General features: G+C 32.1%; 1 protein-coding gene across 1 annotated transcript; it reads right to left on the bottom strand.

Annotated features, from left to right (window-relative positions):
- Positions 1–4,453: 4,453 nt before the first annotated feature.
- Positions 4,454–12,777, bottom strand: LOC125062402. The gene is made up of 3 exons (XM_047668303.1): positions 12,647–12,777; positions 11,379–11,665; positions 4,454–5,071 (listed from the first exon to the last, which is right to left on the bottom strand). The coding sequence occupies exons 2-3, from the start codon at positions 11,655–11,657 to the stop codon at positions 4,580–4,582; spliced, it is 771 nt and encodes a 256-aa protein (XP_047524259.1). The 5' UTR covers positions 11,658–11,665; positions 12,647–12,777; the 3' UTR covers positions 4,454–4,579.
- Between the last annotated feature and the right edge of the window lie 819 nt (positions 12,778–13,596).

The raw sequence follows: 13,596 nt of genomic DNA on the forward strand, positions 1-13,596 counted from the left end.
CGGGGTTCAAACGCTAATTCTAACACACATAAGTCGTAAATTAGTATTATTAATAGTAAATATGGTACAAATAAAGCGTAACACATGTACTATTAAATTCAAACACATTCCTTTTCACCTAAAATTGTATAGTGTATATTGTATACCTGGCTCAAAGGCGGATCTATGAGACTCACTTCATGTACTTCATGTACATGTATGTTGTTCTCGATGAATAGACGCATATAGTTTACACTTCAAGCATTGAGAATACCTATTTCGCATTAGCAACAAGTTAAAACGAAATAGGTATTTTCAATTCCAAAAATGTTTGCCGTGAATTACAGATTAATAAATGATGTACCTATATTGAATGGCTTCAGCAGTTTCTATCGAAAATTCTTTAAGTATTTCATCAGGGTATTACTTTATATCAGGTTTCTAAGCATATCAATTAGATTTTGAGTTCTATTAAAGCTAAAATATAATGCCGAATTCTTAGAAATATAATCAAAGAAATATGTATTCAAGTAAATCTGTAATACCCTATAAAATGGACATAATTGAAAAGCCCTAGAAATGTAATTTCAATTTATTACCTTTCTAGTTACTTTATTCCTAAAGTACTTAGTCCAATACCACCATCTGTAAGTGCTAGACAGTAGCTTCTAAACCACGTTGTTCGAGGTTGTAAGCCGAAAGATTACGACGCGATGGCGTCCTATTTCATTGTGATCAATGGTCAACTATTCTATACCAACACGTGCTGTCACACATGATACGTCGTTCCGTTGGTCCAAGCGTTTATAGATTTATCACTTATAATACGGGATTATTTTTCCGACCCAAATGTCGGCCAATAGAATTGCACCATGAGACGAAATGTACAGTTAACAAATAAGAATTTCATAATGAATAAAACAACTAAGTACTTAATACTTTTCTTGAAGCAACGACCAGAGAAAATTTTCACAAAAAATTATCAGTATTATTATATTACATGGTATTCCATGTAGGTTGTACCACGTGACGTCGAATGGTGCAATTCTATTGGCCGATATTTGGGTCGGAAAAATAATCCGGTAAAATGGTTTTCAGAATCTTACAAAGCGAAAAAAAGGTAGAAGCTAATCTATCCAACGATTTTGAAAGATATATATTACACAAAAAGTCTCATATTATAAAGAACAATATTTAGTTGTGTGCGAATTCTCAGATGTATGCAATGTGTTCCTAGAGTTTTAATGATTATGAACAACAATAGTCTGTCAGCTGATCGGTGTCACTGAAACAAAAATATTGATGTATTTGGCTTCAATCTGATTGCCTCGCTTTACGCGCCAATTCACAAGGTATTATACAACTTAAAATAAATGTGGTAGACAGTAGTTTTTAATAGTTTGCTCGATTTCTAGTTGGAGCATATTTCCCATCGCATAATTCGCCTCTGTTGGTTTGTTTTCATTAGTTGAAAGAAAGTTGGGCTCGTATGTGCTGAAGCGGCCTGTAAGAAACTCAGGTTCATAAAACAGCTTCATTCAGGCATATTAATAATTTTATTAATAAGTCAAATAATTAACCAATACTTTTAGCAATGATTTAGGTTTGGTTAGTTCTAGTCACGCTAGAATTAAATAGGACCATAAAGTCAATCTCCTTTTTTTTATTAATTGGTATATACATCTCCACTGTCTATCTATAGATAGATTTTGTAAACATTTATTATCTTATATTTGATAGTAATGTATTAACTGATGGTGTTGTTTGACATATTTATTTCAGTTCTTGAGACACCTATATTATTCCTCCACGCAAATAGAAAAGTATTTCCTGAAAAATTCAAGTCTCGTAAGTATTGATTACCATATTAAAAATATAACATTATATGTACGTTACCTATCAACATGCTCGAATTATTTCACAAGTGAAACTTTTAATGAAAGCCTTAACGAACGCCTTCGCTCGTTCATTGTTTCGATTCGTGTACTGCCTTGTAATCTTGATGGGAACGTCTTAAAGTTTCAGCGCTTTTATTATACCTCTTATTACCAACTCAAACATAATTTGCTATTGAGCGTTGAACATTTGACTGAAATTCGAAATTTGAAAATAACGCCATCTCTTGTCATGCTTGAAATCTGAAACTAATTCTGTTCGATAGATTTTTATTTTGATCGTATGCAACTTTCTGTTCGTGCCACTAGATGTCTCATTTCGGATTTTAGTTATATTTTTTATGCCTTGCTAGAGGGAAGATTTATTTCTGCTTATTAAGTTCCGACTTCAATTATGTTTCTTCTTAAGACAATAAATATTTGAGGAATACTTTCGACTTTAACCTTTATAATACATATTATTATTTACGTAAATTTGAAACACTCTACGTCTAATTAATTGAACTTAACTGCTACTGAACGTACATATAAATACATATGTATACATTTTACATAGATATTGGGAATTAAAGGTAAAAGATACATATATTGAAATAATTTTTTTACATGCGGAAGTCTACTTAGCGCCAAGTCTCCTGGCCCCCATACCTTATCAGTCATAGTAGAGTTAAAGAAGCCATACGCTACATGCGTTGTTGGAATAAATTTGCCTTATTTAAATTTCAAGCGTAGTTTATAGAAAAGCTGTAATTAAAATTTTAATCAAGGATTGAAAACATAATATTCGAATACATTTTATTAATTGCAGTTTCAGTACCTGGAAAAACCGGATATTAATTTTGCGAACTCTCATATGAGTTATTAGTATTTACATTGGACAAATAAGTAAAACTGTATTTGACGAAATTGTTTATTTTGTTGAATTTATTTCTGCTTGATTTAGCGTACCGTTAATTTGCCCAAACGTGCGCCAGAAACGTATTGAATAATCCATACAGGAGTCATTCTTAGCGCTAAGTTTTGAATCATCAACACTTCTGGACACAACAAGGCGAGAAGCAAAAATTTTTTATATCATAGAAATTTATATACGTATATATTTCCTCTCTAATAACTATGTGTATATGTTGACGTACAATACACACATAAAAGGATCTAACATTACAGACGGGGAATTCATTTTTGTTTTATACTTTGTAGATATAAGATATCGCGAAGCATAGGAATAACATACAACACAGGTAATAGTTAATTACAGAGGCAATCTGCAATTGGCATTTTTACATTGTATTCATAATGAAAGAGAATATTTTAATTAATCTTTGATTATGTTGTTAGATATGCCCCGCGGTATGCAAACTATATATATAAATGTACGTACCTCCTACTTCATAAATATATAGTATATTTTACAATATTCATTACCTATTATGTAGGTTAATAATATTATGTAAAAATTGCATTACTGCTACTGTATATAAATAAGTATAAATTTCACGCAGGTGAATCGAATTAAGGATAAGAGATTCAGACTCGAAGTTATGCGCAAAGTATGACTCGGGTATGTCCAATATCTTTTAACCTGTGAAACCGCTGACGCTAACTTTCCACTCTTATTCTTGTATAGTAAACGTTTCTTAAGGCAGTTTTTGCCACCCATCATCATGTGGAACCAGCTGCCCACTGAAGTATTTCCGAACCAATTCAACTTAGGGCCCGTCAAGACAAGAGCGTACCAATTCTTGAAAGGCCGGCAACGCACTTGCGAGCAATGTAATAAAATATATATTTATGTATATCAAGTACAGTAGAAATAAAGTGCATTTTTTTTTCATATTATGCAATACTCTTAATCTACATCATAATAATATACAGTATTGTATATTTGTATATTGGAAATAAAATTATTACATCCATGTTTGTGGAGAGTATATTGGCAATTTTGTTTAAAATGAAATACTATTGATGAATAACGCTTTTATTTTGAAGCATTTTTGTTATGTGAAAATAATTAAAATGCACATCACATACCGACTCGAAAGACGTCGTGAACGATTGGCAAGTGGTAGCGGATGATCAGCAAAGGTGGCGTTTTCTAGTGTCACAGGCCACAGATTAATTTGGGTCGCTGCACAACCGGTGTAAGTAAATGAACATTACATAAATATACTATATTGGTCATGGAGCAAAAACACTTCTATATCTGTTACTGTCTTACCTACTGGGCTTCCTTCGAAACCATTAAAGTACTTCAATAAATTGATTCGCAGAAAATTGAAATTGGACGACCTTATTAAATATTAAATAGCGAAACCCTGAGGCGGTAAGTTTAAGTAATTTGAGTTCATTAATGACACAAACGAATTAAATAATTTGCCATTTTTTTGTAAAAGTTAAATCATATAAAAAACATAAACATGAAATAGTAATATTGCAACAATTGAACTTTTTTTAAAATAAATCTTACGAAAACCTTAATAGTTAGTATACAGAAGGAAGAAGAGCCAATAATTAAATGTCATATAAAGTATCTAAATTACTACAGCTAAAATAATACTAATCTTGTAATAAAACCAACAGAATAAGTATATTTTTATTTTATAACACAACATATATAATAGAGACCGACAGAATTGAGAAATGCATAAAAAATTGCTTATCTTTAAGTCTTCTAAGATCTGATCGCTACGAATCTATGACTCCTCTTAAAAGGTGACTTGTTTCTTCTCTCGTTCAGCTCGGATCGTAATTTTTGAAGCGGCTACAGTTGTGTCAGCTTCGGTGTCTGCGACGAGGGCTCTAAGGCGAGCGGCACGTTTCTCTCTAGCCGCGGTTCGCTCGCTCAGTTCCGACATTTCATCCTCTAGATCAGTTAGACGCGCCCTGGTGGCTTTGGCCCTTTGTACGGCAGCGGATTCCTCATCTACGTCCTTCAACGCTGTCCACTTAGTCAGTGAGTTCTCTTCGTTAATTCTACGCGCTATGCGTTTCTCTGTGCGATCTTCATTCTCTTTCAGAGCTCTTCTTGCGTTAGATACCTCACTTTGACCAATACCAACAGTTTCAAGGATCTTGTCCGTAATAAAGTTGGTTTTTATGCGATTTTCCAGGTTTGATACGTTGCTCTCAAAATCAATATCATCGGAGAATCGAGATACCTTCTTACTCGCGCGGAGACGTTTTAGCGATTCAGTGATCTGTAATAAAGAGTATCAAGATTATTACGTTTACGATACACATATTCAAATAGTTTGGAATATGTAAGTTTTTCCTGTTCTATTTCTATTTGGCTTGATGCGTACGATATGTAGGTGAGTGTGCCTTGCATGAGATAGTTAATTTTATCGTCCAATTGTTAAAGATCAACCAACGGACGCCCGTGTCACATACAACTGACCATCAATCACGCGAAGGAATCCAGATTAAATTGTTCGTGAAGCTTACTGAGGTAACAAGAATACGCACCAGTATTTAATTTACACCTTTACGTCAAGTAAGAATATTAAATTCAATGTAGTTTTTTATGGTACATGATGGATTGATTAGAACATGTCGTACAGTTTGCATTAAAAAATTATCCTATAACAAAGTGAATGATCGTATCATAAGAGAAGAAACGTGCTATATCTTTATTATTATCTTGTTATTTATTACGGTTGTTTATAGAGAAAAATTAATAGACAAATTTAGAATACAACTGTTTCTTCCGTATGTAGGCCCACATTAAACAATTATTCTACCTTCGTGGAGAATCTTTTTACCTTGTAAAACTTTAAACGATTTAAGTGAACCAGTCGACCATTTAAACGTCCAGACGGTTTCCTTCAACTATTTGTTAAATGTACCTTGTTGATAATATAATTGTATGTATTCCGCTGAAGACCCTTTCCAAATGCAGATGAAACATAACTTTATATACGAGTAGATCTTCATAAAAGGAACTTGGCGTTTAGTAACTCAGTACTTCTTTTATAAATAATTACTAAGTGGATTATTAATCAAAACTTGTTTCTTACTTTATGCGCTATTAAAGTTTGATTGAAATAAAATACTATGAAATGGTCGCGAGTAATGCGTCCAATACTTTTTAGATTGAAGCAGATGAACATATTCGGTCTTATTCAACATTTTGCATGCAACAGTCTTGGTATGAAATCCTTAAAACCTTTACCATGTTCCACCGAGTTAAAAAATCTAAGATTTATCGTATGCGCAATTAACACTCAACACGTACGGTAAGTCATATATCGTAAACGACTTACAGTTTAAAAAAAGTAAAGAAAGAAAGGAAAAAAAGAGAGTTTAGCATCACTGATTTTTATATATCTTTATATTTGTAAAGTGAAAGCAATGAAAAACTAGATATGAAAAACCTTTTTCACTGACGCAATCATCAATTTAGAGTAGGGTCGGTTTTGTAACTGAACATAGTCGAAGGATTTAGTAAAGTTCGACTCCGTTAATACAGAAATTATGGTTGATCTCCTAGTCCTATATCTCTAGAAAACGAGAGCCATAAATTATTGTGATGTTAATTATATCTACTTACTTATTAAATATTTAAACAAAAATTAATTTTAAAGTGTAATACATTAATTTAAGTGTTTTCTTAGTTACATAGAAGTAATCGGAGGAGGCCGCCACTTAACGATAAGTAATAGATAAGTATCCCGAGGAACGAACTAATTTGGATGGTGATCAACAGCCTTTTTTTTTTAGTAATTAATCATTTTGATATCAATCAACTGAATTAAAGGATTGAATCATTTCAATTAAAAAGAGACATATTTGTTACGGCCATTAATCGCAATTCACGTGTACCACAAATTAGTTGGACGGTAACAAATAGCCAACATTATTAAACAAACATATATAACATACATGTAGGCAGTACAACGGTGAATTTGTTAAATGGTATATTAAAAGTAAAAAAAATCATATTTTCTAACAAATTTAGCAGTTAACACTATTTTAGTTTAACCAACCAAAAGATACAATAACGTAAAACAGTGCATTAATTTATTCTACTAATGTAATATAAAATATTAGTTTATCATCATAAGATAACTATTAAGTGTTTTTTATTATGACCACAAAACGTCTATACAAATAGTCTTCTGGATGTACTAATGTGAAACAAACCATAATAAAAAAAATTATATCCCTACTATAGATTCAGTGGGTCTAAAGAAAGACTTTATCCAGACCCGATACTCAGGAAAAAGATTATAACCATTATTAGATTTCGATTTATTATTCTTTTTCCATTTGTTGACACTAAAATAAAAATGTATTTTCAAATCACATCTATTTCCAGCACTACATGCGCATTGAATAATTCAATCATGTGTTAAAAATAATTTATATGTGGGTTGCTGCAATTACGTTTGCTTTACACATAATATAGTTCTATTTATAAAACGCAGAGGAAATAAATAAAATTCAACAACACTTTTCACAGAGTAACTTTGAAGTACTTCATTGACACTGGAACTGAGTGTTTCAAAGAGATGCAAACGGACAGGTAACAAAGACCGGTCCCTTATAATATGAACACATGTAAATACATATCGCTCAAAAAGTTTTGAGTAAAAAGATCCCATATTATGCATAGATATTTAAAGATGTTATTCACTACCTACGTACTTGTGTAGACGGGTACCACATACACGTGTTAGTAATCCTATTAGTGCCTAGAAAATATTTTACTAAATATTATTCCGATCAGATTTTTTCGCCTCGATATTTTCAGGATCGAATTCCACAATATTTTAAGACCCTTGAGTTTATTGATTCGTTCGTTTTTTAGGCTTTTATTATTTTAGTAACAGTAGTTGACTTATAGCAGTATACCAATAATGTCAAATTTAATCAAACAAAAAGTTTTTTGTATCGGTGTAATTCTACGTACATTATTAATTTGCGCTTAATAGTGTTCGTAGAATTGTTAACGTTCAATGTACTAACCGAACTTTCTAGGAATATCAATTTTATGAAATAAATTATTTGCCTTAATTAAAGTTTGCATGTGCAGTGAACTAAATACTCATTATAATTTGGTAACTGAATATCGTTGTGTTTTCTGAACATTTATACAACAATCTTGCTTTGACATCGTAACATGTTATTTTTATAACGTAAGACAAGATAATTTGTTTGTATTAAACCGACATTTAGATACAACTACGAGAGCTCCAATATACAAACCCATTCCATGTTAATAGAATTTCACTTGTATTACATTCCCTGATTGCACTTTGCATTGCAATCGCCGTTCCAGTTTATTAAAAACTCAAAATCAATGCAGTATAATAATTAGTTTCGTCATTTTATCTTATGACTAATTATGTGGTTGTTTAATGTGTTGTAAATTAGAAAATTCAGTGTGAAAGTGCTAGATTCGATCACCGAAACCATTATTGTAGTACTTATGGTAGGCACAAAAGAGTGTTTTTGTACTTAAATAAATCCAATCGAAAAAATGTTATAAGTATAAGTTGTCTTGACCTTACGGTGGGAAGACCGTAATAGCTAATAAGGAGTTCTTAACATCGTCTGCTTATTTTAAATACATACAACATCTATTAAGTAGTAAGTATTTTGTATATCAATGCATATTTACGATAACCTACTTGAGTCAAGACATTCGGCAATATGATTTTTACCGATTTCATGAGATCTTACCGTTGAGAATTGCACTAACATCAAGCTTTATATACTTGGCAAAAATATAAATACCCGATTCCAATTGAGCAACGGTTAATTTCAGGCTTACGTAAATAAGGTAGTTATTCATAGCTGAATGGTCAGTGAATCAATAAAGGTTTTATTGGTTTCAAAACCAAATAACCCCACATATTGAATGTACAAAATAACCAGGGGCTTCGTAATAAACTCATCTGCTTTCATTTAAATAATGTTATTGAGTCACGTTGTAGCAGACTGTGTTTGTTTGAACTAACCAAATACGAACTACACTTGTAAGCTATGCACATGTTGTGGTTTAACTTAATTGATATCACCTTTTCATACGCGATAGCGCACCAATTATTATTGACTGATATTTAGTTTCAAAGGGTTTTCACGAATGACCAATTCTTTTTCAAATATTTCATATTCATAAGCTATGAGAAATGATTTTAATAGTCAAATTAATTTTCAATTATATATAAAATTTGATTTGTGTAATAAAGTAGGTACTAAAGCATTTGTTGTTTACTAACGAATTCTAGAAATTGTTCATTTCTTATTGTTTATTTATAAAAGAATGTATGTATTGGATTTATCGTATCTTTGTTTTACTGAGAAGCGAATAAATATAAAAAATAATAATAAGCAAAATAAACGTTTTTATCAACCTTATTTGAAGCCGAATGTCCTAATTGGGAATAGAGTTATTTTATTTTAGTTTACATTATTGTATCTGTTATACCTACATAAATCGTCTTTGTTTTACGCAATACAAACAATGAAATAATACTCAAGTGAAATGATCGACGTTTCATGTCTCTCGCTACCACGACTGCTGAAAAGTTCTCATAACGACTTAATAATTTAAAACGCTTTTATATCTGTGAAGGCGTTTTTAATATATAAGGGGACAAGTGGAAGCTCGACGTTCTGGAACGGTTCTCTATAACTAACAATAGTGATAGTGATAGTTCTTTCAATAGACGAAAGCTGCTGTCAGAACCCTGAGATCACGCGGTATTTAAAATCAATATTGTAATCGGGGCTGCAATCTTTATTACCTGATGTAGTTTTGCCGTAACTCAAATCATTCCTCTTGCGCTCGGAATTTGAGGGCCGAAATTTTTAATCAATCCTAATCCAATTTTTTCCATCTAAGCTTGGTATTACAATCATGCTAATCCAAAAATCTATAGTGAGGGAAGGATCACGCAAAAGATAGCTTGAAATCTTTCGTCGAATAAACAATCGGATAGCAGATTTGTTATATTGGCATGCAGATTGGAGATCGATTTTTAGATAGGATACAAACCAAGATTGGTTATAATCTTAGATTAAGGATACATTATTAATTTTGGGCGTGAATGACTTAACGGCCTTGTCATAGGTCATCTTGGATTGATTTGTTTATATTGATTATGTAAAATACCCTTCAAGAATGGATAAACCCTTTCTGCCTGTTGCACGCTGTCGATATTCCAAAGCGTATTGGCTACCTCACGATGTTTTTTTTCACCGTATGAGCAAATAACAATTACGCCCAAAGGCACAAATAGCTAACACTTCTTAACCAAGCAAACAGCCTAATAAAAACAATTTTTAAACAAACAAAAACTATTTTTGTAATTAATATCCCAACGCAAATTCAATTTCCATTTGAACAGAGTGCTTTTAAATGTCAGTCAACTATTTCAAGATGACAGGAGTGCTGCCAAATTTCGATCAGTTTATTTGATGGGAAAATCATAATTAGTGATTGAGTTTTGGAGTATTGGACGAATGAAAAAACAAAACCAGGACACGCTCCATGCTGATAATTCGATCGCTTACAAATATTGCAATATTGACTATTTAAAATATAACATTTTAATACGTTACAGACCGCAACAGAAAATAGAAAGCATACAACTAAAAACTACATAAATTTATTATTTAAATTTAAAAGCTTGTTTTAATTTATTGTTTAATTAGTTACTGATTTTTGTTTTATATTTATTTATATATTTAATGATTTATTATTCGAGTAATCGAGCCTCGACGTTTTCCATGTTATCTCCAAACGCGTATTTACAAAGGAAATAAGCAAATCGTATGAATTTTATGATCAATGATCATCTAAAAACGCACACACTAATACACCACGTATTTCAAATTTCCACACACACCCCAACAAGTAAATTATTAGTACATTATGTTCTTTGTATATTTGGTTTTAGCCATTTTAGCTATATTTTTATTTTAAATAAAATCTTTTAAAAAAAGCTGTGGATTATTAATAAACTCCTACTTTGGAATAAAAATACCTTTTCCACTTTTCCATAAAGGAAACAATACAATATATGTGTGTATGTATGTGCCCGGTCGGTAAATAGCGAGACACAACCTATTATATCTACTCGTATATGATATAAGTTTTACACCAGTAAAACAGTCTTCCTATATTAGATGGTACTTTTTTAAAAAAAACGGAGTTCATCGTAAATCTTTTGAAAAATCATATCCATCAGCTTTGTTTCTATATCCCAAAGCTGGTTAAGTGTAATCGAAACCTAATCGTGTACAGCCATATTTGAATCTATTACGAGAAATCTTTAACATAAATTATAATTACACATTTAAAAGGAAAATTGTATTATGATAGACCTTTACCGATGCGTTAGTTAGTTAAAACTAAAATATTATAACATATATTATATTGATTTTAATGTGGCATAAATCCTAATGAAAATATCGTTAATTAATAAAAAAAAGTTCGTTCGTCACTAATATTAAGGAATTTCATTGTTTTTGGTAAGTTTAAATGAATATTCTTACATCGTCAGTCAGGTCGTCTTCCAAAGCAGACGATAGAGGTCTTCCACGCTGAACACGACCACCTCTTGAGTCAAATAAGTTTTCAGCTGGGGTGTCGATGTCATCCAGAGCTGTCCTGATGCGGTTTTCGACATCAGATTTGATTTGATCCCTCTCAGGTTCCTTTGCTACGGGGACTTTTCCGTCCAAACGATCCAGCACGGGTCGGTAGTAACTCTCTCCCTTGTTATAATTACAGTCATAGACACGTGTGCGCCTAGTTCTACCAACACGACTCATTTTTACAACTGAAAAAAACGAAGTATAATAGAATAGCTTTTTCGGAATGTTTTATTTAGTAAATCACGTTAAGATTTTGTAAATAGCATCAGTCCAGCAAATATTTTGTTTCAATGAATTAAATTCATTCAGAGTTTTTGGAAAATCCAATTTTATCGCTACCGTGATAAAACTTAAATTATTACTAAATTTAACTATTAAAAAAATGTCAAATGCAAATATTTCCACTCGGTCATACGTGAGTGTTCTATTCCATTCAAGGATGTTACCGATTTTGAGAGCTTGGCATTTCAATTTCGTTGTTTAGATGTGAAGTAGAATTGAAATTTGACAAGTTGTCTATAGATATGTAATAACCGTAGCAAGAACTAGCAGAGTATCAGATTGTACTCGTATTAAATATATACATTACACGTTATTCTTCGTTGTCTATAAAAGAGATGTTTTGCAAAACTCGTAAACGACTAATAAAAACACATTAAACACGACAACGTAATACACAATATAACGTTAATGTTTATCATGTGTTTAAATGAATACACATTCCAAAATACGAAAACAACGCCTACACACTATTCCTGGAGAATAACTAACGCTTCATTCAAAATCAGCTTATGAATGTAAACGACCGCACAATATTCAAAGTTTCAACTATTCAAATTTAAGGTATGATTATTATGAGACATGAAAGTAAATACAATAGATTATCATCCTTTGAGTCATCTCGAACTACGCGAGCAGCGTACACTGGTACAATTTCAAAATAGATATCGCAAACATTTGATACGAGGATATTTTTAGTATCGAAACCCGGTTTTTGTCTGAACTAAATTATTGTTATGTACTTATGGAAAGTACACCAGTAAAGTTAAATATAGATTTATCTTAATATTTTTGAATTTGGAACACGATTGATTAAATGTAAACGGATAATCGCGCAGCATATAGTTAATCGCAATTGCCGAAAAAGTAGGAGAAAAGTAACTAACCTGTTGCGTCTTTGTGCCGCGAGATGTAAGATGGAACTGAAAGTTCAGGCGATGTGGGGACAGGCAATGTGCGTGGGCGATACTATGTTTAACCGTGAGCAACACCAAAATATACTGACTTTTGTTCCGAATGCTTTACTACTCGAAAAACCAATATGCGCAGACGCGTGCGTCATGGCATTCGGAAATCACATGTCAAGTTTTAACAAATTTTTGTTACACAAATGTAGGTCGTAGATTTCCTTTATATATGTCGACTGATCCAATTCATACACGCATTTTACGCTACACGTGAAGCTACTACTGATTAGATAATATTAATGTATTATCATTTCAATTACCCCACATACACATTACACATACAAACACAAATCAAGTTACATTTTGACTTTAAACTAGCGCGAACAAATCCGCTTCCAGTGAAATCCAAAATTTCTCAATTTAAATGGCACTAATGCATTAGCAAACGAAAAAATATCCCTTGAGGTTTAGTTAAGATTTTATGCAGTGATTTCACTGAAACTGATATTCCAGTTGTTAGTTTGCCTCTGTGCCGTATTTAGCATGAAAATAGCACGAATACATATTGGGTTTCCTGACGCAACAGAATAATATTGAATTTATCCTTCACAAAAGGGAAGGTGCTTTCTTGGAAACCTTCTTACTTTTAACATCTATTTTGAAATATACTAAGAATCTGTCTGATAATTTATAACCGCAATTACTTAAACCTATTAATATTTTTTTAATAATTGACACATTCAGAGGAATTGTAGGGGATTTACAACTCCTCTGAATGTGCCCAGATCTAGACGCAAGCCCAGGGACCAGACCGCACGAATAGTGACTGGTCGTTAACGATTCGCTCTTCGTTGAATATGGAAAAGCGAAAGGAGTTTCCGCGCAGTGTTAAGAAAAATACTCAATGTGGGGCCGAATATGCGCTTTAT

Source organism: Pieris napi, chromosome Z, assembly GCF_905475465.1.
Source record: "Pieris napi chromosome Z, ilPieNapi1.2, whole genome shotgun sequence".
NCBI classification, from domain to species: Eukaryota; Metazoa; Arthropoda; class Insecta; order Lepidoptera; family Pieridae; genus Pieris; species Pieris napi.

Excerpts from the sequence above, each read along its gene's own strand:
- LOC125062402 (XM_047668303.1), bottom strand. The coding sequence starts at position 11,657 with ATGAGTCGTGTTGGTAGAACTAGGCGCACACGTGTCTATGACTGTAAT. Across the intron at positions 5,072-11,378 it reads AAGACGACCTGACTGACGAT|ATCACTGAATCGCTAAAACG; the intron begins GTAAGAATATTC and ends TCTTTATTACAG.